We start from the raw sequence: 26,440 nt of genomic DNA on the forward strand, positions 1-26,440 counted from the left end.
CCTGTGCCATGTAGGCTGCACCAACCCCCAGGGGTTCCTGTCCTCTGCAGTGCAGAGGGAGGAACCAGCCTGCAGCCAGCAGTGTGCTGAGCACTGTGGGCAAGCAAGAAAGCCCAGCGGTCCCCAGCCCCAATGGGCTGCCTGTGGTGGGGTTGCCAGCACCCAAGAAACAAAGCACTCCTCAGGGCACTTAGCAAGATATGGGCCAGCCTCGCATCAAAACCCTGACAGCAGTTTCATCAAAGAAGAAGAAAATCATTAAAACCAGGATGTGTTTGGTGACAAGTTTTGGTGTCTTCCTTCACCAGAAAATGCCCAGTCAGCTCTACTTCTTATTCAGAATCATTCTCCTAGATTTGGGCAGATGATTCAGTGTTTTTTCTCACACTCTTGTGCTTTTAGAGTTTTCAGTTTTGTCACTACAATTCAGATTTCCCCTAATCTGACAATATTTTGTATTCTGAGCTCATCTTCATCCTTAAATTATTTTTCACTTCTCATCCTAATAATCCAGCTCTGTCATACTCTCTGTGAAAAGTGACACAAGTACCTGAGGGCAGAACATTATCCTCATTAGGGATGCATATGAATCCTTAAAGATAAGTCAGTTTGTGTCTTCTTTCTCATTAATATACATACAACATCAGCCTATTGTACCTATTTTCTGTTCTAAATATCATTGAGTTTTATTTCTGTTTCTTAGAGATACGGAAGGATTCCTACAAACAAGGTCTGGGAGGTCAAAATGAAAGTTGTTTTAATGAGCAGTTTTCCTTTTAATAAATATCTGCCAAAATAAGCATAAAAACTGGCAAAAATGCATCCAGCTGTCTGACTGCCTGGAGCTAATTATAGAATTAAATATTGTTGTCTGTATGGAACATAAGCGGTTTTTCTATAACATGTTCCTGTCTAGGAACATGAAAACATTTTAAGGTAGCAATGGATTGACAGAAAACAGATGTGCCTGGGGAGCCTAAAGAAAAGTCTGCGCTAGCGTTTTTCTGCATCCATACTGCACACAAAACACATCATGCACATATATAACTAAAGTACAACTTTCATGTAACTTCTCTGTGAAATCTGAAATATATTTTAGCCAAAGCAAATGAAAAGTTAAAGAAATGAGTTACACAAGTGTGTTCATATGAAGAACAGTAGCAGTTCAATACTTCAACTCCTCTCCACAATTCAGAATCCTTGGTAATCCTTTTATTTTTATTTATTTATTTTTGTTAATGTGCATTTTTCTTCTAAATTCTTTCAATAATTAGGTGTCATTTTCTCTCAGAGATCTCAGCTCCTTTTATGGGGTGCTATAAATATCATTATTCTCACTTTATACTACTGAATCTGCGGCAGAGGAGTTATCTGCAAGGTCACAGAATTATTCAGGGATAATACAAGCAGTTTTTCAAGGCACCTCAGAGTTAACCCAATCATTGATACCTTTGGAAATTGAAAACAACTCACCCAAATAAGAACCCTATTCTGTTACCACCGTTCTAGTGATTTCCCTGCTATAATCACAACAATTTTTCTCTGAACAAGAACTGAGAAATGGGGCCTTAAAGTGGGAGGTTTACAGTTTTCACCCACATAATGGTCAAGAGGTTGTACCCAGCCCTCCTGACGGTTTCTCATCCAAGAACTATTAAGCCTGAGACATTTCAGTTCCAAAACAAAAACAGATGTCACTGCTGAACATGAATTAATTTCTAATCAGTCAGATCACCATCATATGGTAGGAAAGCTCAGCTCCTCCTGCTTCAGGTTTCAATGCCCAAAAAAGCTGCTCTGTGCCTTGCCAACCCCTAGACAACCCAAGGCTGTTTAGCACATTCACACTACCCCGAGAATTTGTCAGCTTGTGCTTAATTCAAGCTGCAAATGCCCGTATTTGCTTTTTAGCTGAAGTGCAAACCAGTGACATCCCACAGAAGACGTCAGCCCAGTGAGTGTCACAGTGTCTGGGATGCACTTCCTGCATTTTGGACTGAAAGTCTAGAACAGCAAGGCCATATATTTCTATTTCTTTTATATATTTCTATGTTCAGCACAGTTTAGAAAGTTGCTGCCTTCATCTGTGTGTCCCCTTCTCAGGTATATTCCAGCTTCAGCTGACTACCTGTAAGGAGGAAAGATGGATGGGAGGCTCTATTCAGAAAAGAATATTCTTCTAAGAAAGAATCTAAGCAGTCCCATGGTGAGACACAGGGAAAAAAGGCAGATAGCCTGGGTTAGGCTCCTACAAATAATATGGAGGCCAGGCAATACCTGCCACTTGTTCTGGGTGCCACAAGGTGTTACACAGGACCAGTAACAAAGACAATATTGTTGTAGCCTCAGATTACAGTTTCCTGTCAGTCCATTGACTTCTGGAATCAAAGAGCACTTGAAGGCCTTATACTGATATCAGGTGAATATCAGTGTACAAGTTGACAATAATCAGACTGAGAGCCAATTTGATTATGAATTATCTTTAAAATCCTTCAAATGATCAAGAAACTCAGGATAGCGGGATTTTAAAATACCAGATTTTCATCTATTCTGAACTGCTTCTGTTAACTCTCAGCTGCTCTGTTCCCTCACCACTACCCATGGATACAAAACAGAACAGTAATCCCAAAGTTATAGTGCATCACAACCTCACATCTGCAAGCTTTCTTCTAGCACTCAGTCTTTGATCATAGTTTTCCATGAACAAGAAGAAGAAAGGTCAAGAGAAGCTTGGTAAGAATAAGTAAAGTCTTATGAGACGTTGTCTCAGAGGTTACTTGGGCAGAAATCCTCAAGATAGGTAAAATGTATCCTGAAGAACGGCAATAGTTCCCTTACAAACATGTCACACAATTAATAGCTTTGTCTTTCCAGCTGCTTTGCTCATTCTCCTGTTGCATGTTTTCTTCTCAAATAACATTTCCTTGGGCTTGTCTCCTTTCATCGCTGCATTTGCATATCAAACTCTTGACCTGCTTTTCATTATCCACTCTCCTTCTTCACTTTCACCTTCTCCTTTTCATTTCACCCAGAAGCGGCTACAGAATTACATTAAATCTTTCCTTTCTACTTCCCAGTACATCATGGAAATGCACCCAGTCAGATCTTCTACAGCTGAGTAACACAGATGTACTCTATAAGCACACAGTAGTTAAACATTACTTCAGCATTTGTCTTCTACTGTACACAGATACCATTCACACGACTGTCTGCTGGGTTATATAAAGAACATTAAATTAAGAACAACACAGTCATACAGACAGTCCCTCTGATAGATGCATTTTGGTCCTTTAGGAAGGCAATAATTGTTGGGAGCAGAGAGGTGGCATGTGGCTAGGTCTCAGCTATGGTGGTAACGCCATTAGCAAAACTCCGCTGAGGAGATTTATGTCTCTCAACGAGGCATTTTACTTTTCTTCATGAAATACAGATTGCTCTCCTAGGGAAAGTAGACAGTACCAACTGAAACCATTACAGATTCTAGTGAGGGATAGAGAGTATTTTCCTCTCTGAATTCGGGCCTTGTCCTCTTTTCTTAACAAATTAAGAAGTTTGACAGCTCGGATCCAACTCTGCCAGACTGCAAACCTAGGAAACAAGTATGCAGCTGCAGTAGCACTAATGAAACATTTCAGGAAGTAACCTCAAAGCCCCATTTCTATCATCAAATCTCATTTGCTTGTTTAAGTACTGTGTATTCCTAAAAATCAACATGAAAGCAAAGCTGAACTCCTACCAGGAGAAACCTGCATATATATTGTAACGCTAATGATGAGCTACAAAAATACAGGTATATTTGTGTGTGAGTAAATCAAAAACACGTTTTTTCTGATTTATATATAAATAGTACCATTAAAAGGATTTGACTTGTTTAGAAATGAGAGAGGCTGTCAGACACTCAGGACTGGCAAATTTAATATACAGAGAGCTGATGAGGAAACAAAATTTCATTAACTCATCCTTTGAGAAAAAATTATCATAAATACTAGTGGAAAAAGAGTAGAATTAAGTGAAATTTTAATGATGAGATCTCTGTTCTACTTTTCAAAATCAGACATTAATCCCATAAAAATAATCAGCTAATTAATGTAAACACTAACTAGTGTGCTCTAAGAAGTTTTTATAACCAAGGAAATCCTATTCATAATTTATGTTATAGACACAGCATCCTTTAATGCTTGTTTTGAATCACATATTTCCCTTAGAAAGAGCAGAGTCGATTTATATAAAATAAACAAATATTAAGCTTTCAGAGACATTAATGTCAATTTAAATACATCATTATTCAATGCCTTGCTATGTTTTCTACAGTGCTGAATACTTTTCCTAATAGCAGGAATGCCTGCCTCACCCAACCGATTTAAAGCATCATCTAAGGAACAGTGCCGTTCAATAAGGAAACCACAGCCCCTGCCAGTACATGTGTCAAATGTCCTTCAGATGAAGAATGATCTCTGTTCCAGTCATATTTTAGATATCACATTTGGTGAATCATAGGATCATTCATTATCATTTTATTTTCTACTTGTCATGTCTTAAAACTAACAAAACCCTTAAGGTACTTCTAGTGCTTGCAGTCTGTTTCAGCAGTTCATGGATTTAATTATCAATTACTTTAGAGTCATTTTTATGAGAATTAGTATTATACGAGGGCCAAACCACTCAGCTTATCACTGCTGCTTAAGCAGCCTGCTACATTATGAAAGGTATTGCAGAGGGGAATAAAATCCTCATTATGAGGCACCGGTTCTGTCCTCAGTGCTATGGCATGGCAATTTCATTTTTAAAGCCTCAGTGGTACCTCACACTCTGTCACTAGATGGCAACTGGCTAGATCCTTCTATTCCCATTACCCCAGGGCAGGACTGAAATCCTTAACAGGCTTGCTGGATTAAAAGCTCCGGATCCAGCTGCAAAGATGCTGATGAGCATTACTGAAGATAGTCCCCCCTGCTCTTGCTGTAGCCAGCCAAGTCCTCATACTCCATAACAGCCACGAGCAAAGCTCTTATGAGCACCAATTCCTTTAGGCTGATCATTTTTTTCAGGCATTCTGCTTGCTTATATTTGTAAATATGACTCTAAGCTGTATTTAATCCTGTTCTTCAAATATTACATCAAAAATATTAACGCAGATTAAAGTAGCTTAATACCACATCAAGCTGGCAAATTAAGGGAAATAGGATGACAGAAATCTGAAAAAAAAAAGGTGCTGACTACCTTAAAACAATTGGTTTGTTTTGGCCCCACATGATCTGTCTAGATACAGGCACACCTTGCTGATCTGATGGATTAACACTACTGTGTGTCTCAGTTCTCTTGATGAGATGGAATATGTTGTACTAGGTCTATTTCTTTTACTCTGTCCAAAGAGTGTATTTTGAGTTAATTCAGTACCTACTAAAGTGCTTCCTTGTGAAAGCAGAGTAAGATATTGCAGAAAAATTAAACAAGTTCTTCACCTCACAATGGAGGTGAAATGCCAGAAGTGAAAACAATGTGTCCTGGGGAGGACAGTGAAAAACTGAAGACATTAGCAACTTCTCCAGAACAAGTCTTGGGTAATTTAAAATCAATAAAAACAGTTAGAGCCCAAAGGCCAGATAGAACACACTTTGGGAACCTGAATGAAATGGCAGACAGATTATCAGACTAATATGAATTATCTTTAATAGTATCTTTGAAACAACAAGGTATTAATAGACTTGAGAGAAACAAACAAAACAGCATTCATAGCAAGGAAGTTATGGAGAGCTAAGAATTAAATTTTCCTCCAGAGCAGGAAAGATTCAAGAAAATATTAGTAATAAGATTTAAAAAAAAACTTCAGAAAAATTTAGAGAAAGGGGAATTGATTGGTAAGAGCTAGTGCAATTTCCTCATGTATACATCTCATTCACTGGATTTTTTTTGAAGGTAGTATTACAGAAAATAAACAGGACTGAGGCAGCTATTGTTTAGATTTTAGAATGTCATTCTATATAGGAAGACAGTAAATTTGTGCACACAAGGCAAGTTCCTATATGGGTAAAGAAATGTCTAGAGAAAAGTAATATCTGTAATAACCAGTGATTCATGATAATTAAGTTGGATAATTAAAAATCAAAGCAACAGTCATTTCTGAAGATCAAGCAAGACACTGGATTTGTTAATAGTATATTAACAAATATTCTGTATATTCCTCTCATATCTGTCTCCCAGACTTGTTCCTATTGTGCAGTGGTTTATCCTAGTCATACTCTGAACTTGCAGCCTCTTGCAGTTTCATTTAAATGGAGCATGGGATCCAGTTGCTCTCTGCACCTCTTTCCACATGGTGAGCGCTCACTGAACTCTATTCACCATGCTGAACTGAATTTCATACAGTTGAGTTTGGTCAACTTCTGCAAATGGCACCAACGTAGCTAACTCCAAGTGTATAGGTAGTAGAGGACAGTGGCAAGGGGCACGGGCATACTGGAGGGTTTTATGGATAGATAAATGTCTATCACAAGGAACTCTGCCCCAGGGCAAGAGGATGACCATATGACACAAGGCATTATCTTTTATGACTATTTTTTAACTATCTGTGCAGACTTGTAGGCTGTTAAACAGCTGCTATGTTTCACTCTGGCAATGACTGATTTTTCAGTGAACTTGCAGCTGCTTAAATGTTAAAACCTCCAAGATCTTCTAGGTTGTGAAGAAGTGCACTGTAGGAGTAATTAGCTCTGTCTTGTGGCATCTGACACTTCCCCGTCTGTTTTTTCTCTTGCTCTTCCCTTCTCTGGAATTCTGTCCAGGGTCACACTGTGCCCTGCACTATGGCTGGAAGCAAGAGGTATTGGAGAAGATGTCTCTGAAAAGGTGTAAGCTGAGGGACCAAGCTCTTTGCTAGCAGAGCTGAACACTGCCAAGGCTTCCGAGAAGAGATAGAGGACTGGCATATTCAGATCAAAAAACTGGGTCTTCACAATAGAAGAAAATGTTCCATTATCTTCCACAGGGCAAAAGTAAAGATTTTTTTCAGGCCTTCAGAAAGAGGAAGATGATGAAAAAAAGCTCTACGAGAATTATCACTGAAATCAATTCTCCTTCTTTGGCAACGACCTGTTAAACCAACTTCTGTGCAAGCCCCAGACTCCCTAGTGAGCCTTGCCTCAGGTTTTTTTTTTTTAAAAAAAAAAAAAACACCTCAAAGAGTGTTATTAGAGCTTTGTAGTATCAGGTCAAGATATTGTTCATTTTGTGATATTTCTGCCTGAAAAAAAAAAATGTTATTGGTGACTATAGTTATAAGAAAAGAGGAAAAAATCATACTTTACCTGAAGCATCAGGATGATAGAGGCTAGGAGCACTTGTCATTTCTCCTGGCTGATGAAGACAGTTACCTGAGGATCTTTGACTTGCAATAAGTATCCTGCTCTTTGCAGACGGTAATCTTGAAACTGCACCCAGTCCTAACTGTGGCTTAAGTATCATGGCAGACCGATAAAAACTCGGTGGGACCTCATAGTGAGTATATGGTGGAGGACAAAATTCATCTTTCACAGGCCTTTCCCCAACCTACAAAAATAATTAAAACAGATATTATGCAATAAAATTATTTATACAGATAATATGGAGTTCTCAATTGCTTATACAGGCTAATTTTCCCTCCTTATGAGTCTAGGCTTTGTACTACTGTAAATTAATCATAACTTTCAAAAAGTGATGGTCTAACCATATGAATACCTCTGTATGAATACATATGTTCCAATCACAAGACACAGCCAAAATCCAAATAAAGACTTGATCTATTTCCCTTCAAAAAAATAAACAAATAAATAAAAAGCTTCAGATAATGAAAATGAAGTTATTGTTAGATCTGAAAAGGTGAGATTAGTTAAAGAGGTAAAGGCACCAAGAGAGTGGGTAAGCGCAATTTTTATTAGAAGTTATTTAAAATATTTCTCATTGAGATGCAATCTAGAGGGAGTCTGTTTTAATTTAAATAGTTATAAAGACACTTGAAGGTATTTTAAGTTTACTTTATCGGAAAATTGGTATTGTTAAATTGTTTATGTGTGAGAAAATGTCTACATGTTCCTATTATTCATATGTTCACTGCATTCACAGCAGTCTATGCCCCTGAGGTTTCATAAAAGCGACACAACTTTGGAGGAATGCAAGTTTCTGTAGGTTATTATTTTGGGAGTGCTCCAAATCAGAGCTATAAATTGCAGTTGAGGAAGGGAGAAAAGCAAATTTTCTGATGTAAAACATGTACTGTTGATCATAAATAGATGTTTCTTTGCTAAAAGTAACGATAGATCTCTCAGTATTTTAACAGGAATATATTGTGAGGACAGCACAGTAAGCCCCAAGCTGGAAGTTTTTCAAGGAAACTGGTTGTTACCCGAGAATTTAAAGTTGAGGAATGAGCTGGTTCCCTGGTTCAGCCCTTGAACCTTCCTCCAGATGAGCAGGGCCCCGGCTTGGACCATCAGCCAGCGTGCTGTTTGCCATGGCTTGGGGCGTAGGAGCAGAGCCACAGAAGGGGCTTGCTGGGCATCCACCTTGCTTGTTTGCTAAGGTCTGTTTGCTCTTTGTCCCTTGTGTAACGCTCTTGGGTAGAATCTAACTGCTGCAGAGTTTTCTTATAAAATGTAAAATCATAATAACTTAGCAAGGACGCACTTAATAATCTACCAGTGCATCCCATTTAGGCCAGAGAAAAAAGCAGGCTTAGGAAACAGGAAATCAGAGCTAGAGTTGTTTAAAAATTAATCAAAAAAGTGCCAAAGGCTACCTAGGAAGAAATCCAACTGCCAATTAATTAATTCTGTTGTAAGCTATGATGCATATAATATGCCAAATCAGTTTCTATTTAGCCATTATAAGCATTTAGAACATGCACTTGAACATTAGCTATAAAAGCTTTGATCCTAGCTGCTTTATGAGCTTTAATCCTAATTTAGCAAATTTTTAATATGCTAAAAGATACAAAACTGGCCTTAAACTATTACTGAGTTTAGAATCTTTAAGGCTTTTGCACAGGAAACTAGGAATACAGATAAAAGAGATCTTGAGCATTATATTTTTGCTCTATATTTTTCACTATTTTTGAAGTCCTGTTTTCTTCAATTAGATCTTCCATTTTCCTTTTTTATTATATTCCTATGACCTATTTCTACAAGTTTGGATGCAGGTTTTTATGATTTTTATATGATTCTCTACTCTTATTTTTAACTTCTGTATAAGAGATTGTTTTCCTGGATAAGATTCATTTATGTTTTTCTCCCTGATTAACTTATTTCAATGAGATTTCATTTTACACTTCCTATCATATTTAGCTGGCACCAATACCAAGTTTTTCAGGATAACGATTTCAGAAAATCTTTAAATATAGAAATCATGCCATTTGATAAACTGGGTTAGTCTAGGCAAACCTTCAGCAACCTCACTTTTACCTTTATTGACACCATGCTACAAGTAACACAGAAGGTTCACAGACATGCACACAGAAACAACCACAAGCCTAAAACACCTTTTCAGACTGAGGGAACTGAGAAGGAGTTGCCCAACTATTTTTTAAAGAAAGAGATCAATTTGCAGGAAGACATAAGCTGGCTACGAAGACACGATCCTTTTTATTATTTTGTATTTATCAGCAAATTCATGAAGTGTGTAATTCAACTGGCCTCCACAGAGTCACCTGTGTTTATTGATTATCAGGCAATTTCAAAGCTGTTTAGAAAGATCTGGATTCATATGAGTCCTGACTACTCTGTACTTTTGTATGAGGAACTTTTAAGAAAAGAGCTGTTGAAGCCTGTTAACTGAAAATAAGGACCCCCTTCAGTTCACAATTTTATTGTGTGACTGTACATTTCCACACACTCCATTTAATGTATGTCCTAAAAAAAGATGGAAACTCTATAGCAAATCTATGAAACATGCAGGAATTTCCATAACCTGGGTGATTCTAAGCAGAACTAGCAACACTGCCAGTAGGTAAAGTTGTTCACCACTTGCCTTCATGTTACTTTGTTCATAACACTGTCAAACCTTAGTGCCTCAAGCAGAATTATTCTTGTCAAGTGCCTGCTTCAGGCAATTATTTGGGAAAAGAGTCAGCAAAATTGGTTCAGTCATTTCAGATAATTAAATTAGGGGAAAAAATATGCTGTTTTGCCTATATATAAACCACTTCCCCTACATCTTTCAACAGGCCTCCATACAGGTGGAGTTTGGATGGGACAAGTGCAGTCCTGGGAAAAGCAGGCAGGAGAGCTGAGGATCAGCAGACCTCCTTATGGAGCCCCAGTTCCAACCAGGGCTCTAGGCAGCATCCATAGCAGTTAATAAAATGGGCTGAAGCCTGCTCTTTGGCAATGCAGAGATCATATCCATGTGAGTAAAGTCTCTTGCCCTCCAGAACAGCTGGGTCTCATCCACACTGCCCCCTGAAAACAGCCTCTGGCCCCTGTTGCCTCCTGAGCTACGCCAGGTATTGTCTGGGGGAGCTTTTGCTGGTACAGATGAACATAGAGCTGGGAAGCATATTCAGAGTCCAACAATATGAACAACTTTGTGTGAGCCTTGGAAACTGCCTTCACACAGCGTAGCTCACTAGTAAGATTGCAGCCTTCCAGACTTGCAATTTGCTTTGTTACTTCCCACAGAGGTAAGCTGAAACATAGAGACAAAGTAGCCACAGATTCCTGCTGGCACTTACTGTAAGTGGCCACACTAAATTGGAAAAACAGCACTGTGATGAAGTGCGTGGACAGCAACACTCTGAACTGGGCGAAGACATTTTTTTAAGCTTGTTTTTCAGCTTGTTTTTCACGGCTGCGAGAGCTGGGCCTCTTCAGCCTGGGGAAGAGAAGCCTGAGGGGGGATCTTATCAACGTGTATGAGTACCTGAAGGGAGGGTGTCAAGGGGACGGGGACAAACTCTTTTCAGTTGTCCCCTGTGACAGGACAAGAGGCAATGGGCAGGAATTGAACCACAGGAAGTTCCGCCTGACCGTGAGGGGGAATTTGTTCCCTGTGAGAGTGACGGAGCACTGGCACAGGTTGCCCAGAGAGGTTGTGGAGTCTCCTTCTCTGGAGATCTTCAAGGCCCACCTGGATGCAACCCTGTCTACCATGCTGTAGGTGACCCTGCTGAGCAGGGAGGTTGGGCTAGATGATCTCCAGAGGTCCCTTCCAACCTTACTGATTCTATGATTCTATGGAGCAGCTGTGCAGTTTGTGTTATTTTTGGCTTTAATTTTGGCTTTAATTTCTGTTGCCATCTATTGCAGGCTGCCATAGACAAACCCACAATGACATAATTTTTCCTCTACATGCAAAATATACGGGATGGAACTGGAAATTGAAGTCCAAGGAGGTAGGGCAACGAGAACAGTCCTTTCTGCATTTAGGATGAAATGGTGTTCCACAGAAAAGTATAATCCATGATTATTTCCATAATTACTAGAGTGCCTCTTAATATGCATGCCAAAAGGGCCAAGCTACACTCACATGAGATATCTTGATTGGAATATTTGCTGGCTTTTGATTGTTGACACTGTCACCTCATGTGTCACTCTAATGCTGTTCCCTGTACAAAAATTGTATATGGAATGAGATGGACATCAAAAGATTCTCAATAACACACTATGAGAAACACAGAAAAAAGAAACAAACAAAAAAACCTTTGCCTATATCTTTTTAGTCATTAAAATTAAATATATTTCTGTGTGTATTTATATAAAAGGCTTGGTTGCTGAACTATCATGTGTCCCAAACGGCACATCCAATGACATATCACAGATCCAACCATAACTCCCTCTTCTCTGTGTTTTCTCCACCTACCAAGCAATGTCAAGCTTTCTCCACTGTTCTCATCTGCCAGCAGGGATGTGCTGAGAATCAAGACTCCTACCCAAATTATCAACGTGGAGTACACACAACTAGCTACCAGGACCCATAATTGGCCAAAAGGAATTCCTTCACCTTTTGGGTGCTTGGGAATATTTTCTGGGGAAAGGAAATCTCATTGACGATTCTGGTCAAAATAACAAATCACTTTAAAATGAATGGAAAGAAAATATTTTCCTGTATGATACATATTACCTAACATGAGCTTTGAAAGTCCCTAGTTTTCCGTAGAGTTAAACAGAGGGAATTAATTGAGCCCTCTAGTGCTCTGTCTGCAAATATGTGCCAAGTTTCCCATTAAGGAGGAAAAATCTCTGTGGGAAAATTATGTTCATTTCCCAAAGCTCTTCCTTCAAGAAAAAACAGTTCCATTCATGGATATACTCAAACTGCATGTCTTTTGCTTTTCAAACATTCCTATTTATAGTACTAGTAGGTGATTGTTTTCTTGGGAAACACTACAGGAATACAATGACAACTTCCAGCCAAATTATGGATCAGACTTCACAACAAGGTCAGTGTCAGAAATGGTTAAGTAAGTTCTTTTCTAATGTTGTTTCCTGGATTTATGATTTTTTATCATTTTAGGGTTTGGAACTAACTTCTGGCAGCAACAAGTAAGCAAATGAACATCACCTAGCATAAAAAGAGGTTGTCAAAGATACATCCTTACCTCCTGCAGAAATTTTTCACTCATCGGACCGAAGTGATGGCCAGGGGGCCTAATTCCTGACACTACAAGTCCAGAACTGAAGATCCTTGGCTTCTGAAGGTCAGGTTTAAATTTGTCATACAGGATGCTGGGGGGCTTCACATCACCTCCATTAGATGCCTTCTCCTCCTTAGAGATGGGCATGCCACATGCCGGGGTGCTGTACGACAGCCCCGCAGAGGCAAACGAAGGGTCAAGCTGGTCTATTGAACGAGGATTTCTTCTAATGTAAGTAATGATTTTAGGTCTCACATGCTTGGGCTTGGGTATGGCAGGCTTCATCTCCATACTTTCTTCAAGCTTTTCACTGTAGTCGCTGTCCACATCCGCCTTATCTGCGAGGGAGCCCTTGGAGTGGACCAGTATAGGTTTGGGGACTGCAGTGCTGCAAACAGTCTTGATAGGCACTTTAGGGGATATGCTTAACAACTGCGTGCTGTCGATGGGAGGTAGGACTGCGGAGGGTGACAGTTTGTCAACATGAAGTGCATAAAGGTCCTTCAGATTACTGTTTGATAGCGCGGGCTGATTATTAACATTCAGAGTTGCCACTGGGCGCAAGGGAGTTGGAACACATAAAAAGGCATCAGCCTTCGCTGCAGTCTTATAGCTCTCTGGTGCTTCATATGAAACGTGTTTCTTTGCAATACCTGTCTTCTTACTCTGAACTGAAAAGCTTGAGATTTCCACATCACTGTCCTCATTGCTACGCTGTTCATTTGACACTGTTTCTGTACTTGGCACTCTGGGCTGATCTGAGAGATCACAAGTTGGCACAGCAGCATTTTCACTGCTTCCTTTGACTGGCATCTGTTTATTCTCTTTAATTTTCAAGAGTTTGCTGTCAGGTAGATCAATGTTATGTATAAGAGATACTTGCTCACCAGCTGTTTCAGTGCAACCTGTGTCAACTTCGTGTATATTTTCACTTTTTCTAAGTATATCTTTGCCACTGGATTTGCTGTCACAAGTGAGTGGGAATACTGATTCCACTTCTTTATCAATGAAATATTCCTCACTAGTAGTTGCCCTGCTGTCACTCTCGCTGCTTCCTCCTCCTGCTCCAAGCATGGTGTTGTTATCACTTAGAAATTTGTCATCGCGGTGGGTGACCACCTGGCTTGACAATGGATCCTCTACTTTCTTACAGGTGTCTGGAAAACAAGAAGCTTGAAATTTTGATGCATCAGATCCAGAACTTTTCTTTTCTTGCATTATTGTACTCTCATCTTTTTGACATCCCAGAAATTCTACCAGCATAATTCTCTCAATCTTTTGCTGACATATATTTTTAGATTGTAGAGATGGTACAGTCTTAAGCTCCAGTTTTTTACTTTTATCACCCTGACCTAATTGTGCTTCTGATTTACTAGCAATCTGATTGGGCTTAATAGCTGAATGTAGATCAGCATGAGAAGTTTGCAGTGTGCTTTCAGTTTTAACATTTGGTACATTTTGCACATCCATTTGGATTTCTGGTTTAGATATTTTCTTGTTCCCTGAGGTAGATGGTTTAGAATAAAACACAATACTTTCCTCTGAGGTATTGTCAAGTGGATGAAACACCATCCCGAGAAAATGATCTGTGGATGTTTTTTGTGATTTCTCTGTATTTCCAATCAAATGATGTGACCTGTCGATGGAATCCAATGAGGCAGAAAGCAAACGTTTACACGACACAGGGCCAACGCATTCTTTTGCAAATGGTTCAGTCTGAGCAGAAAACTTACTTGGTCTTCCCAAAGAAAGCCTTTTTATTCTCTCCATCTCCACAGTCCTGGCCATTTTACCCTTAGAAAAACTCTGGGTAAAGTCAGTATCACCTTTTGAAATAACCCCCAGGTTGGCATCATTTGTGCTGCTCTTCAGATTGGACAGACTTTGTCCTCGGCTGATCCTGATATGCCTCGATATATCCCTAGGTTCATTGGTCCTACCATCCTTCCCCATTTCCCTATTTGAGGTAGGGGACAACTTACTTTCCTGTACACTGGTGTCACAGTTCTGAGACTCTTTAAAGGCCAGAAGTTTATTCTGCTCTGTACTCAGATGAGAAACTTTTTCTGATCCACCAGGATGTATATTCCCACTCTCATCTGTCAAACTACATTTTTTGGCATCACCTTCACTGGTCCTAACTTTTGTCACAATTTGGTTGGCATTGGTATCCCCCATGTTTACTATGTTTTCATTATCATTTTTTATTTCACTGTGGTTGTCTTGAAGTTGAGTGTAACATGACTTGTTTGGAATTAATGGAGCACTCATTTTGAACCTTCAGGTGACTATTTTTTTGGCAGTCTTAATTAATGAGAAGGCTTTCTGTCCACTATCTGGTTAACTATTATTCATGCTTCAGTTACACGGTTAAATTACAAACTAATCAGTAGAAAACTCCTTGTCAAAAGCTTGGAGTCTCTTGTAAGAGTCACATTTTTGTGCTGCTCAGTCGTTTTCTGTGCAGCTTCTGGACCCAGGAAATCTTTATGACATGCAGTAGAGAGGTTCAACGAAAGCAAAATAGATCTGCCAGGTTTCCTCTGAATGAGAGCCAGCTACTCCAGCCAACCTACAAGAAAAGGAACAGACAACATTACACTGATGCCATGAATTATGCTAACTAAAACAAAATCAGCAGCACTCTCTGGTACGTCCCCAGGTTTGAAAGCTTTAAAATACTTCAGATACTGTTTCAGACATAGCTTTGCTCACATCCAGATTCCTTGTGTAGCACAAATCTCTAACTATTAAAGGTATGAATTCTATCTGTCCCACTTAGAAGAGTGATTGCTACCGTTTTTAAACTACAGAGACTTACTTACAACTTGAAATAGCCACAAATAGCTAGGTCAGGATGGAACCTACATCAAGGGTCTGAGCACTTTTATATTGATATAATAATGTCTTTATTACACCAAGAGTCACTACCGATGCATTTAAAGCAACACAGTATAGACAAGCCATTAATAACAAAACTCCAGCTTCATTAGGGGATGTTTACAGGTTTCGCTCCTTGCCTTGTACAAATCATTCCTGATCTTGTACTGACATCACCTCCCCTTTAGCATTTCTTAGCCAAATCCATAGATGCCAAAAAAGTAAAGACTATGGCTGAAGGCCTGCAAAGAACAACTGTGTTTTGCTAAGAGCCAGCTGCATGTGTGTATATTCAAATATAGGGGATTATAGTGCAGTTCTAATATCCTGCAGCTCCTTTTGGCTCCCTGCCAGCTGTGGCTGTGGGCGTCCTTCTCCCCTGACTTTGCACGGGGCTAACGAGGGGCGGTTGTCCTCTGTTACCTCCAACAAGCTGTAGGGAGATTCTTGTCCATATTATGCTTAAATCCACTCCCTCAGATATTCCCTGAGTAGTTTGCTACCCATCATAATAACATAATATACACACTAGAAATCCAAAGCACTTGCAGTATTCCTAGCAGCCTGGGTGTCTAATTAGGGGCTCAAAGGGACCCTAATTAGAAGTGCAAATTAAGTCCACTGTGTGCTCTGTCTGTGGCATCTGGGAGCACATCTGGGTTCACATTTCTAGCACCTGCTGTGAGCAGGTCCTCGCAGCCCTCCCGGCCTCGCGTCCAGCTCGGCCCTGCTCAGAACATCTGCGGCCAAGCGCAGATTCAGTTTCTTTACACTGCACGTACGCATATTTTGGTTGAGTTTGGATTCAGGGCTCTTGGCTTAGTTCCATCTCTACAACAAACAATAACTAATTAAATTAATTCATGAAACAGAACACAGTGTTAGAATTTTGTTTCAGCACCACAGAATTGCATTATTACAGATCTCATCCTCAAAGTGCTGTAAAGAAATACTCTTAAACTACTGTGTTCTGTCCTTACTCCAAGAGAAAAAATAACTGAATACCTATGAAATTAAATATATGCATTTTGGATTTTGTGTTTGTTTGTTTCTTGTTGATCTTTTTTGTCCCCCCAAATGAACATACTGGAATTTACATATTCAGTGTGAAGGCTGATCTAAACGTCTTCACTGGGCAGAGCACATCTTTCTGTTAACATTTTTGGTCAGTTAGAGAAGCGCTCCGATTGGCTCCAAAGGGAGCTGCACATCTTGTGTTTCTTCCTCAGTCGCTCTGTGATACCACTAGTGAAGGCTTTAAAAGTAAGTGTAGCAAGGAAAGTCTCCTGGAACTGAAAAAAGACAGGAAAATCCATCTCTCTTGGAAAATCTGTCACCTAGTGCTTGAAAACTTTAACATACACATTTGAGATGGCAATAATGAAGAAAGTGAGGAAGGGGATATCTAGCAAAATCTTCCTTTTGATGTGTGAGCCACTCATAAAGATTAGGAAAAGAGAGATGAAATATCCTTTTCTTGTTCCCTTCACAACACTCAGGATGAAGGTTTAGTAGCTTACGACTGCCATCATCAGCTGTGTACCCAGACACACACTATAAAACACTGTGGTGATTACAAGGAGTCAATAATCAGTCTAGTACATGACCCGCAGTGATTATCCATAGGTGCAAATATCCATCTTCTATTATTACTTTTGTAATATGATGAAGTATCCAGATGGTACACCGTTTGTTTATTCACTTTCATGGAGTGTGTTTTTTTCCCCCGTGTTTTTTCCAGTAGCCAGGCACCAAGAGAGGAGGCTGTTCATTCGCTCTGTCCTGCCTTTGGGATGAGGGGGGCCGTCTGGAGGGACAGGGATGTGGTGTCTTTGCTGTGAAAAAATGAATTTCTGGAGTGCAGAGTGGGGAAGGTGGGGCAGGACTGTGCTGCTCTTCCCGGCCACCAGGCAGAGGACGTTGCTGGATGGGAAGTTAGACTGGGAAAAGGGTCCATGGTGCAGGTCACAGAGAGAGGGTTGGGGCAGTGAGTGGTCCTCTAATCCTTTTTATTTTAGCTGGTCTCAAACTGATTGTCTCTGCTTCAGCAGATCTGTGTCACAGGTTATGCTTAAAATAAAAAGAGCAAGACTTAGCTTTAGCAATTCACAGCCCTTTTGGTATTGATGTGCTTGTGTTAAAGGTGGCAACAAATCCACCCCAGAGCTCCAACTGGCTCAGGATCACAACCCAAACATTTCTTTCTTTAATGTATATTCATTTTAATTAGCTTCTGTCTTTAAGCTACAATCTACCACAACAGTATTTCCTCAGAGTGAAAAAAAAAAAAAATCTGAAAGTGAAAACAGCCATGAAAATCTTCCTTGTATCATTTTCTATCCACAGGTAACACAGATCGCTTCTTAAGAGCACAAACAAAATATTATCACCAAATTTTCTACTGAGATCATTAAAACCACATTTTTTGCAGCCAGATTTCATATGTACCCTTCTCTCAGTTAACAGACGAGCTTTTTACAAGCCAGCATGGGGAGAGGCACATGGCTGTTAGTGGGAATGCATTTTCTCTGTGATGGAGATGCATTTTCTCCAACTGCAACTAGCAAAGATGGTATTTTTTTAATTTTTCTTTTACCAGGAAATCCTCTTGCTTTCTGATGGCTGATTTTTAAATACAAATAATTCAATTTGTTTCAAAGAAAAGAATGGAGATATTTCCAAAAGAGCAGCTGTGACCATGGAGCTGCTCTGGAAATGCAGATGTGCTACATGTCAAAGTAGACCTTCGCTGCAGGTGGGCCCAGAGTAACACCACATCTCTCCCAACCTGCTGTTCAGAGCTGGTGGCTCCCTCATCCCATCAGCTGCTTCCTCCCTGCCTTGCCTGCTCAGAGATAGCCTGGCCCCTGGGTGCTATGGCAGGATAAGTAAGTAAATTGGTAAATGATGATGATGATGGACATCATTAAGCCTGAAACACCGTATCAAGCTGCATGCATTTCAGATGTACAATTAAAGCAAAACATTAATTTGTCATCTATTTTTTTCTACTAATCTCTCACAGGGGTTTAGAACAGAATTAATTAAGGTTTTTAAAAATATGAACACAGCACTAAGAGGTCATAGAATCACAGAATCAGTAAAGTTGGAAGGGACCTCTGGAGATCATCTAGTCCAACCTCCCCGCTCAGCAGGGTCAACTACAGCATGGTAGACAGGGTTGCATCCAGGCAGGCCTTGAAGATCTCCAGAGAAGGAGACTCCACAACCTCTCTGGGCAACCTGTGCCAGTGCTCCGTCACTCTCACAGGGAAGAAATTCCCCCTCATGGTCAGGCAGAACTTCCTGTGCTTCAGTTTCTGCCCATGGCCTCTTGTCCTGTCACACAGGACAACTGAAAAGAGTTTGTCCCCATCCCCTTGACATCCTCCCTTCGGGTACTTGTACACATTGATAAGATCCCCCCTCAGGCTTCTCTTCCCCAGGCTGAAGAGGCCCAGCTCTCGCTGCCTTTCCTCATAGGGCAGGTGCTCCAGCCCTCGGATCATCTTTGTAGCCCTACACTGGACTCTCTCCAGTAGCTCCATGTCTCTGTCGTAGTGGGGAGCCCAGAATTGGACACAGTACTTGAGATGAGGCCTCAGCAGGGCTGAGTAGAGGGGCAGGATCACCTCCCTCAATCTGCTGGCAACACTCTTCCGAATGCAGCCCAGGAGACCATTGGTCTTCTTGGCCACAAGGGAATATTACTGGCTCATGGTCAGTCTGTCGTCCACCAGCACTCCCAGGTCCTTCTCTGCAGAGCTGCTCTCCAGCAGGCCAGCCCCCAGCTTGTACTGGTGCCTAGGGTTATTTCTCCCTAGGTGCAGGACTCTGTACTTGCCCTTGTTGAACCTCATGAGGTTCCTCTCCGCCCAACTCTCCAGCCTGTCCAGGTCTCTCTGAATGGCAGCACAGACCTCAGGTGGATCAGCCACTCCTCCCAGCTTGGTATCATCAGCAAACTTGCTGAGGAGGCACTCCATCCCCTCATCCAGGTCATTGATGAAAAAGTTGAACAGGATGGGCCCCAGTACTGAGCCCTGGGGGATGCCACTAGCCATAGGCCTCCAATTCTACTCCACGCCACGGATGACGACCCTCAGAGCTCTGCCTTTCAGCCATTTCTCAGTCCACCTCTCTGTCCACTCATATTTGGTTCATCCTGTTTATACTGCCCCCAATATGATTACTAGCACTCACTCACCACAAACGAATACAGATTTGGAAAAAAGAACTCATGGAAATTCACACAAGGCATTTTCATACACAGTGTGTGACACAGGCCATGCTGCTATGTTTCAGACAACAGATCAAATAATTTCATGTAATGCTTTTGGTACAAATTGATCAACATGAGGATCAGGATCTGTCCCTGACAAATGCAGGCAATCACACAACCTCAGTATGTTGTTTATCTAGATTAAAGCAGGATATGCCATCCAGAGGCACGTGCTTCGAATGAATCTAGTTACTGTGCTTTTAAGAGAAGGGAGTATTTAAATGCTGTCTAGGCACAGATCAATCTCAACCAACTTTAGCATTGTGCCTATGCTTCCTCCAGAGTCAGCGAAGAGGGACAGGCATCTCAGAAAGGTAGTTTGCCTAACTAACACCACCTAGGAGGGGAACCAACACACCCATCAGACCAACCATCTTGCATTTAGGTCCTGAAAGTCTGCTGGGACGAACACTGGGTTTAGGCTGCTCTCCTCGACATAGGTCAGAGATCTCCTGCAAATATTCACAGTCTTGTCTTTTCTGGATGACATTCAGTCTTTACTTAAGGATGCCTCAGACCTGAAGAACTCATTGCATCCCTTTTTTCAGTTACTCCAGTGAATAACTGCTCTCTGTCAAAAGTTGTACTTTATATCTAGTTTGAATTTGAATAGCCCCATTTTCTGGCTATTGATACTAGCCTTTTATTACTACTAAAAGATGCTTGGCTTTTGCTACTAGAAGGTACAGTACATACCTTGCCTTTGATAGCTTGCATGGACTGGGCCTCTTCAGTCTCTCTGACACAGTATTCTCCATAATTTCTAATCCTTTCACTATTCTTTTTAAAAAACGGGCAGAGGTATCAAATGCAGTTACCAAAATCCCAGTTCTGCTGGAGACAGTGACAGAACTTGATTTGACTTCTACGGAGCCAGGATTTTACCCAGTACGCCAATAATAATCTCACTCTTGTCATCCACAAAGGCATATCTCTATTACTCCTTCTCAGCATTGTCCTGTTCATGTATTAAAGGACCATACTAGCCACAACACCCACAGTATCTCAACAAGGATTTAAGCTTAGACAACATTCCACCGTAAGTCTTAAAGCACTTGCCAGAACATAGTCCTAGTTGTGTTCATAAACTTGACAGTCTTTCATGAACCATGGTCAGATGATCTAAAGCAAATCTATATTAGATGATACTCTATATGATTACCTTTTTTTTCTGCCAAATAGTGCATGTTTATTTTTGTAATCTGCTTTACAGTGGCCATTGCAATGAATACACAGAATAATGATTCAATGTTTGAAAATAATACAAAATTGGAATTATTATTGGAATCCTCTGCTACAAAAACATACTGATAACACAGGATTCCTGCCAGAACAATATAGAAAATATAACCAAGTATCTCCATGTTAATTAATGCCTTATTAATTCAATGCTCAAGTGTAAATTCAGTGTAAAGAATACAAGTTTTTTGTTTTGGCTAAATCAGTGTAATGAAGACTTTTGTCTATTGCAATAGGCGAATTTGGGAGAAAGATTTATGGCTTTGTGTTACACTTGGGATCCTAGAAGATTTATCATTCTTCTATAGATAACTTCTATCTAAGTAATTTTGTGTTGTTTGGCGTGAATTTTCAGCAGGATAGTTTCCCTTATGTGGCACTGTCTAGGCTCAACTTTAGTATGCTCTTTGGAGTCAGTGAGATGAAAAGACACAGCTGTGCGTAAGTTATGCTGGCTCTTCCTCTATTTTTCATTGCTCACCTCTCTCGCCTGATGTTGGCTCACATGCACACACCTAACGTTGCTCCCTCCTGTGCAGGAAGGCTCCCAGAAACGGAGATGCAATCCTTAACTCTTCAGATGCCCTCTCTAAAGCGGGAGCCGTGGGTAAGAGGAGATGGGATCCCAGTACTGGCACCACCCCATTGCTTAGCAGTGTCTCACTGGGGACCCCGAAAGAGAGACAGGACTGCATGTTTTAAAGACTGGATTTAGTAGATGAAAAACTTGATGGAGTACACATTTCTTGATGCTGTAGAGTGTAAAAATGTCTTCTCTGAATGGCTGGCAGTGAAAAATGAAGTTCTAGCTCTCCACATGGGAGCATCTTAGCAGAATGTAATAACTGTGTTTGTGAATAAAGCTTTACACAGTGAACTGGGCATGCTGGACAGTAGAATAAAATGATACCTACCAAACTACGGTTAGCTATGGTTCCCACAGGGAGGAAGAAGGTTCAAGGAGCCAGAAGTATAATTAAACACCTTTGTTTCACTTCAGCAGTATCAGTTTCTGTCTGAGATGACTGTCTCTAAGACCTCTACTTCTATGTATGAGCCTGTATATAATGATGGTCTAGGAAAGAGTAAGAGTTTCCTTCAATGTGCTATTGTAGCTCCTCCTCCCACAGCCTGCTCCATCCCAGGCCTCATTTAACCAGTAGATCCCAACCCATTGTCTGGAAATACCAGAAAGAAAGTGAAGGAGAGTTGGATGATTTCTGCCCCATGGCACACAGCATGGACTGCAATAGCAGAGCTCAGGCTTATAAAACACGGTTGGCTGGAACAGGAAGGCAACAACCTGCTTCTAAATAATAACAGCAGCTTTTTTGGTTAAACAAGCAGCATAGGAGTAACACTGAAAATATTATGTTATTCTTAGCAGGCACTGAACAAAAGAAAAATGTTTAAGCATTACCATTTTATTGGCTGGCTATTTTGTTTTCAATTTGCTCCAGAAATAGAGTAGTAATAATTATGAGATACGGAAAGGAATTATTGAAACATCTGAAAAAATGAAACCAAAGAAATAAAATCTGAAATTGTTTAAGAAGCTTGGCTCCTGTATAAACCCTAATTCCTCATGTAGACTATCACAGGTGTTTACCTATGCCAGTACTGAAATTCTAAACCCAGAATATTTACAGTAAACATCTGGTTGCACTGCTAACACTGGCTGCAATTTCCTATGTCCAAGAATTACAAAGAAAGCTGTATGAAGAGCACCTGCGTATCTTATTAATCAAGTACCACAGAACTTATGCCTCTGAAACACTTGCTTGTTACTATTCTACAAAAAAACAGTTGATTTGTAAAATGATAGGGGCAGACACAGTTACCTGTAAACCAGTGTAAACCTGTAAACCCCCACAGGAGAAGCCCCCTCCACAACATAAATTTTCTGCAGCCGGTGGCTGCCGGGCTGAAGTGATGGAGAAAGTCTACGCCAGCCGCGAGGCACAGGCCGTATCTGCTTTCCAGTAAGGCACTGCAATTGCGTACAGCGTCTGAACCATATGCCTTGGTTGTCCTGGAAGCTGACAGGGGCTTGGGAAACGCAAGTGCCTCAAAACAAACGGTGGGGGACACTGACTCACACTGCCTGTGGCTGAGGATTATTCAGACTTTTGGCTGCGCGCTGCTGGATTTGCAGACTTGCAGTCCAACCGACTTTGTCATAACTGGTGCGGAGGCCGAATGGTGCACGAGGGTGTTTCTCCTTCCAGGAGCTAGACATGGACATCAGGGCACAATGCAGCAGTACCTAACAGATGGTTGAAGCTATGAAGTGAGAAACCTGCAGAGGCTCTCATGGTAATAAGCTCCAAAACTTCACAAAACTCAGTAGCACTCAGGGCAACAAAAGCTACAGGCTGCTGACTTCTGATAATAAGAAGCATCACAGATCAAAAAAGGATGAGCACCTTTTACTGCATTACAGCAACCACAAATTAACTCCTGCAGAAATAGATCCTAAGCAAAAAATCTTGGCTCAGAGGAAAGATATTCATGTGTCTGATCAATGCAGCAATCAAGGAAGGCTGGTGAAACTATGTGAGGAATATATTTATATGAGGTGGGAAAGAGATGCAGCGATTGGGTTATTACAGGAATCAGGCATGAACAACAGTCTTCTGACATGCTGAATTATTTCCTGATAAATGTTGCTAGGAAGGCCAGGCAAATCACTAACATCCTATCTGAGGTTTTCCCTGAGAGAAGAGGTACCACCTCACTTAAAACGAAGGGTGCTCGTTGCCAAGAATTGAGCTACATGAATGAAATAAATACAGTGCTGGAACAGAAGGAGCCATGAATGCCTGCTTTAGAAGTCCAAATCGTTATGAACAACCTCTTCCTACAGCTATAGGAGCTGAAAGTTGATACTAGGATGTTAAAAAAGTCAATAAACACCTTGGAGTGGGTAACATATAATCAGAATTAATTAAAAGTGATGGAGAAGGGTTCATCCAGGGACATGATAATTTTGTTAATGCGATTTGGAAGGCTGAAAACTGAACTAAGATTTGGATCCACTGCCTGATGGATTCTATTCATAAAGAAGCAGACCCAGCTGTTTGGAGAAATTATAGTATAATATCTCATAATTGGCAGATCCTATGGAAATATTACTGTGTATCACGAAGAAGACAGTATTTCAGGCAGACAACTTCCTGCCTGAACAACTTAAACCTAGACAGAAGGAGAAACAGTGGAAGAAGTGTTAAATTTTCATATGCCATGAGTGAAGATGTTGGAAAATGGTAAGAAAGCACTTCTTACTCATCTGTAAAAATAAAATGATCTGAGAGTATTAGTGGTTTTTGAAGTGTGATTCTGCAGTATTTCCAGAATCTCACAGTTTTATTGGCTGTAATGCCTTTACAGTCAATAAACGTTAATCTTTTTGTTATTTACATCATTACCTATTTTACTTCTATATAAATTTAGATATATAGCGTAGATATAAAATAGTTAATGGTAAGGAATGAGATGTTTTGTATGTTAAAGCAAAAAATTTCAGTTATATTTTAATTCTCTTCATCAAAAATGCAGATTTTAGTTAATCAAAAATTATTACTTTGTACTCTTTTATCAATTTCATCAAGTTAAGAACTAAACAATTTATTAATGTTTGCCATATTTAACCTGAGCATTTTCTAAATTAAACTTTTAATTTTACAGTTTAAAATGCTATTTCAAGACCAAATTTGCTTCATGTTTACAATAAATACAAATTTTAAAAACTACAACTGCTAAAAGAAATTCTCAGTGCTAAATACTGTGTTAGAAACAAAAAAAAGCATTCCTGAGTGGTTCAGAATCAGAGATTATTTACACACACACCGCTTCATATGTACTGCTCCTGTTGCTCTGGATGAGGCGGTCCTGTCTAGGCAAAACAGAAGGGTTATTTCCGCTACATACATTAATATTTCCTTATCCTACAGCTCTGAGAGATCACCGGGAAGCGTCAGCGCTCCCCGTTTGCTGCAGTCAGCATCACACGCCTCGCTGCTGGATGCACGGGGAAGGGAGGTATCCGTGTCTTCACGACCTGAAGCAACAGGCCTGAGGAATCAAACGCCAGCAGGGAACCCCAGCGTGGGAATTCCCTATCGCTCCTGGCTCTATCGCAATGTTTAACTGGCTTGTCATTGATTTACTTTCCTTTCTGAATAAAATATAAAAATGGAAAAAATGCACCATGCCAGATATCCTTAATTGACTATGTATAGATGGGGATGTTAACGCAGAAGGTATAGCAAATGGATTACATTGTTTCCCCCTGGCTAAATACTCCTTTTCAAGACTGGAGTATTTTTCTCATAGGTCCAACTGCTGACAGGAAATTGCCACTGCCATACGTAACTGCTGTTGCTTAAAATAACCTGTGGCGGCTTGGACTCCCTAGTGAACAGACCCACACCTCTCATGCCATGGCAGTGGCAATGGCAAGGCCAAGAGCAGAAATATTTGTGTATCATCTTCTTAATTTACCTCCAGGTACACTCTGAGGGAAGTACATCTGGAATGCAAACAGACCAAAAATCTTCCCAGACAATGTATATAAATTATTTCCTTTTTGTAAGAAACTTGAAAATGTTTTCTTTTTTTCAAAACTGCACTTCCTAATACAAAATTAGAAAGCTACCCTAATAATTTATTACTTATGGGGGCTGAATACCGGAAGCATGTCATGTGGAAAGGATCCCGATCACTGCTATTTCAAAAGAGTATAGGATTTGGGATTAAAGACCCTAATTATCAAAACTGACAAATTATTTTAATTATTAACATCAATCAAGTCTCCACAAGGCATAAGTCCTAATAGCTGTGGCTTTTCAAGCTACTTTTTTAATACTTCCATTTGCTTTCAAATGTTCACTGTTGGATAAGTCAACATACTCTGATATAGACAATCTAATTAGTTAGGCTCCCCCCTCAAAAGACAGATGTCTCTGATGATCTTTGTAATGGCAATCAAGAAGCTGATTTAGAATAAATCTCTAGCTTTATTTTAATTTCAGATAAGTATACTTATTTAAAGGTACAGGAAATTCTCATACTTTCTGGGGCACAGTACTATTCAATGTAGGACTTCAAAGAAAAACAAACAGCAGAACCTCAGGGAAAGCCACTGTGAAGAAAGATGGTATTAGATGAGGATACACTGGCAGTTTAGGTAATATGTGAGAGCTAGTAGGTCAAGCAAGGCAAGACCTCCACCAAAGGCTCAGTCCACAGAGATCTATAATGCCACAGCCAGGAGCACACTGGAAAATGAGGCAGCACGAGGAACTCTGCAATCAAAGTGTTAAAGAAGAGAAGTTCATCATTGATGCAGAACACATGATAAAGGCAAGAAATAAAGCAGTAAAGAAGTTTGACTGGAGGTGAGCGTAGACTAGACAAAAACTAAACAAGGGGAAGGA

The 26,440-nt window shown here is 40.3% G+C and overlaps 1 protein-coding gene across 2 annotated transcripts in view; it reads right to left on the reverse strand.

Annotated features, from left to right (window-relative positions):
- MTUS2 (microtubule associated scaffold protein 2) overlaps positions 1-26,440 on the reverse strand; it is a 321,795-nt gene that overhangs the window by 188,436 nt on the left and 106,919 nt on the right. For both annotated transcript variants that reach the window (XR_009957320.1, XM_062567163.1), the window contains exons 3-4: positions 12,566-15,173; positions 7,305-7,545 (exon numbers count right to left, since the gene is read on the reverse strand). Coding sequence is in view for 1 of the 2 variants with exons in the window: in XM_062567163.1 (XP_062423147.1) it covers positions 7,305-7,545; positions 12,566-14,872 (2,548 nt within the window). In the remaining variant the exon portion in view is untranslated. The remainder of the gene's footprint in view (positions 1-7,304; positions 7,546-12,565; positions 15,174-26,440) is intronic.

This window comes from Rhea pennata, chromosome 1, assembly GCF_028389875.1.
Source record: "Rhea pennata isolate bPtePen1 chromosome 1, bPtePen1.pri, whole genome shotgun sequence".
NCBI lineage: Eukaryota > Metazoa > Chordata > Aves > Rheiformes > Rheidae > Rhea > Rhea pennata.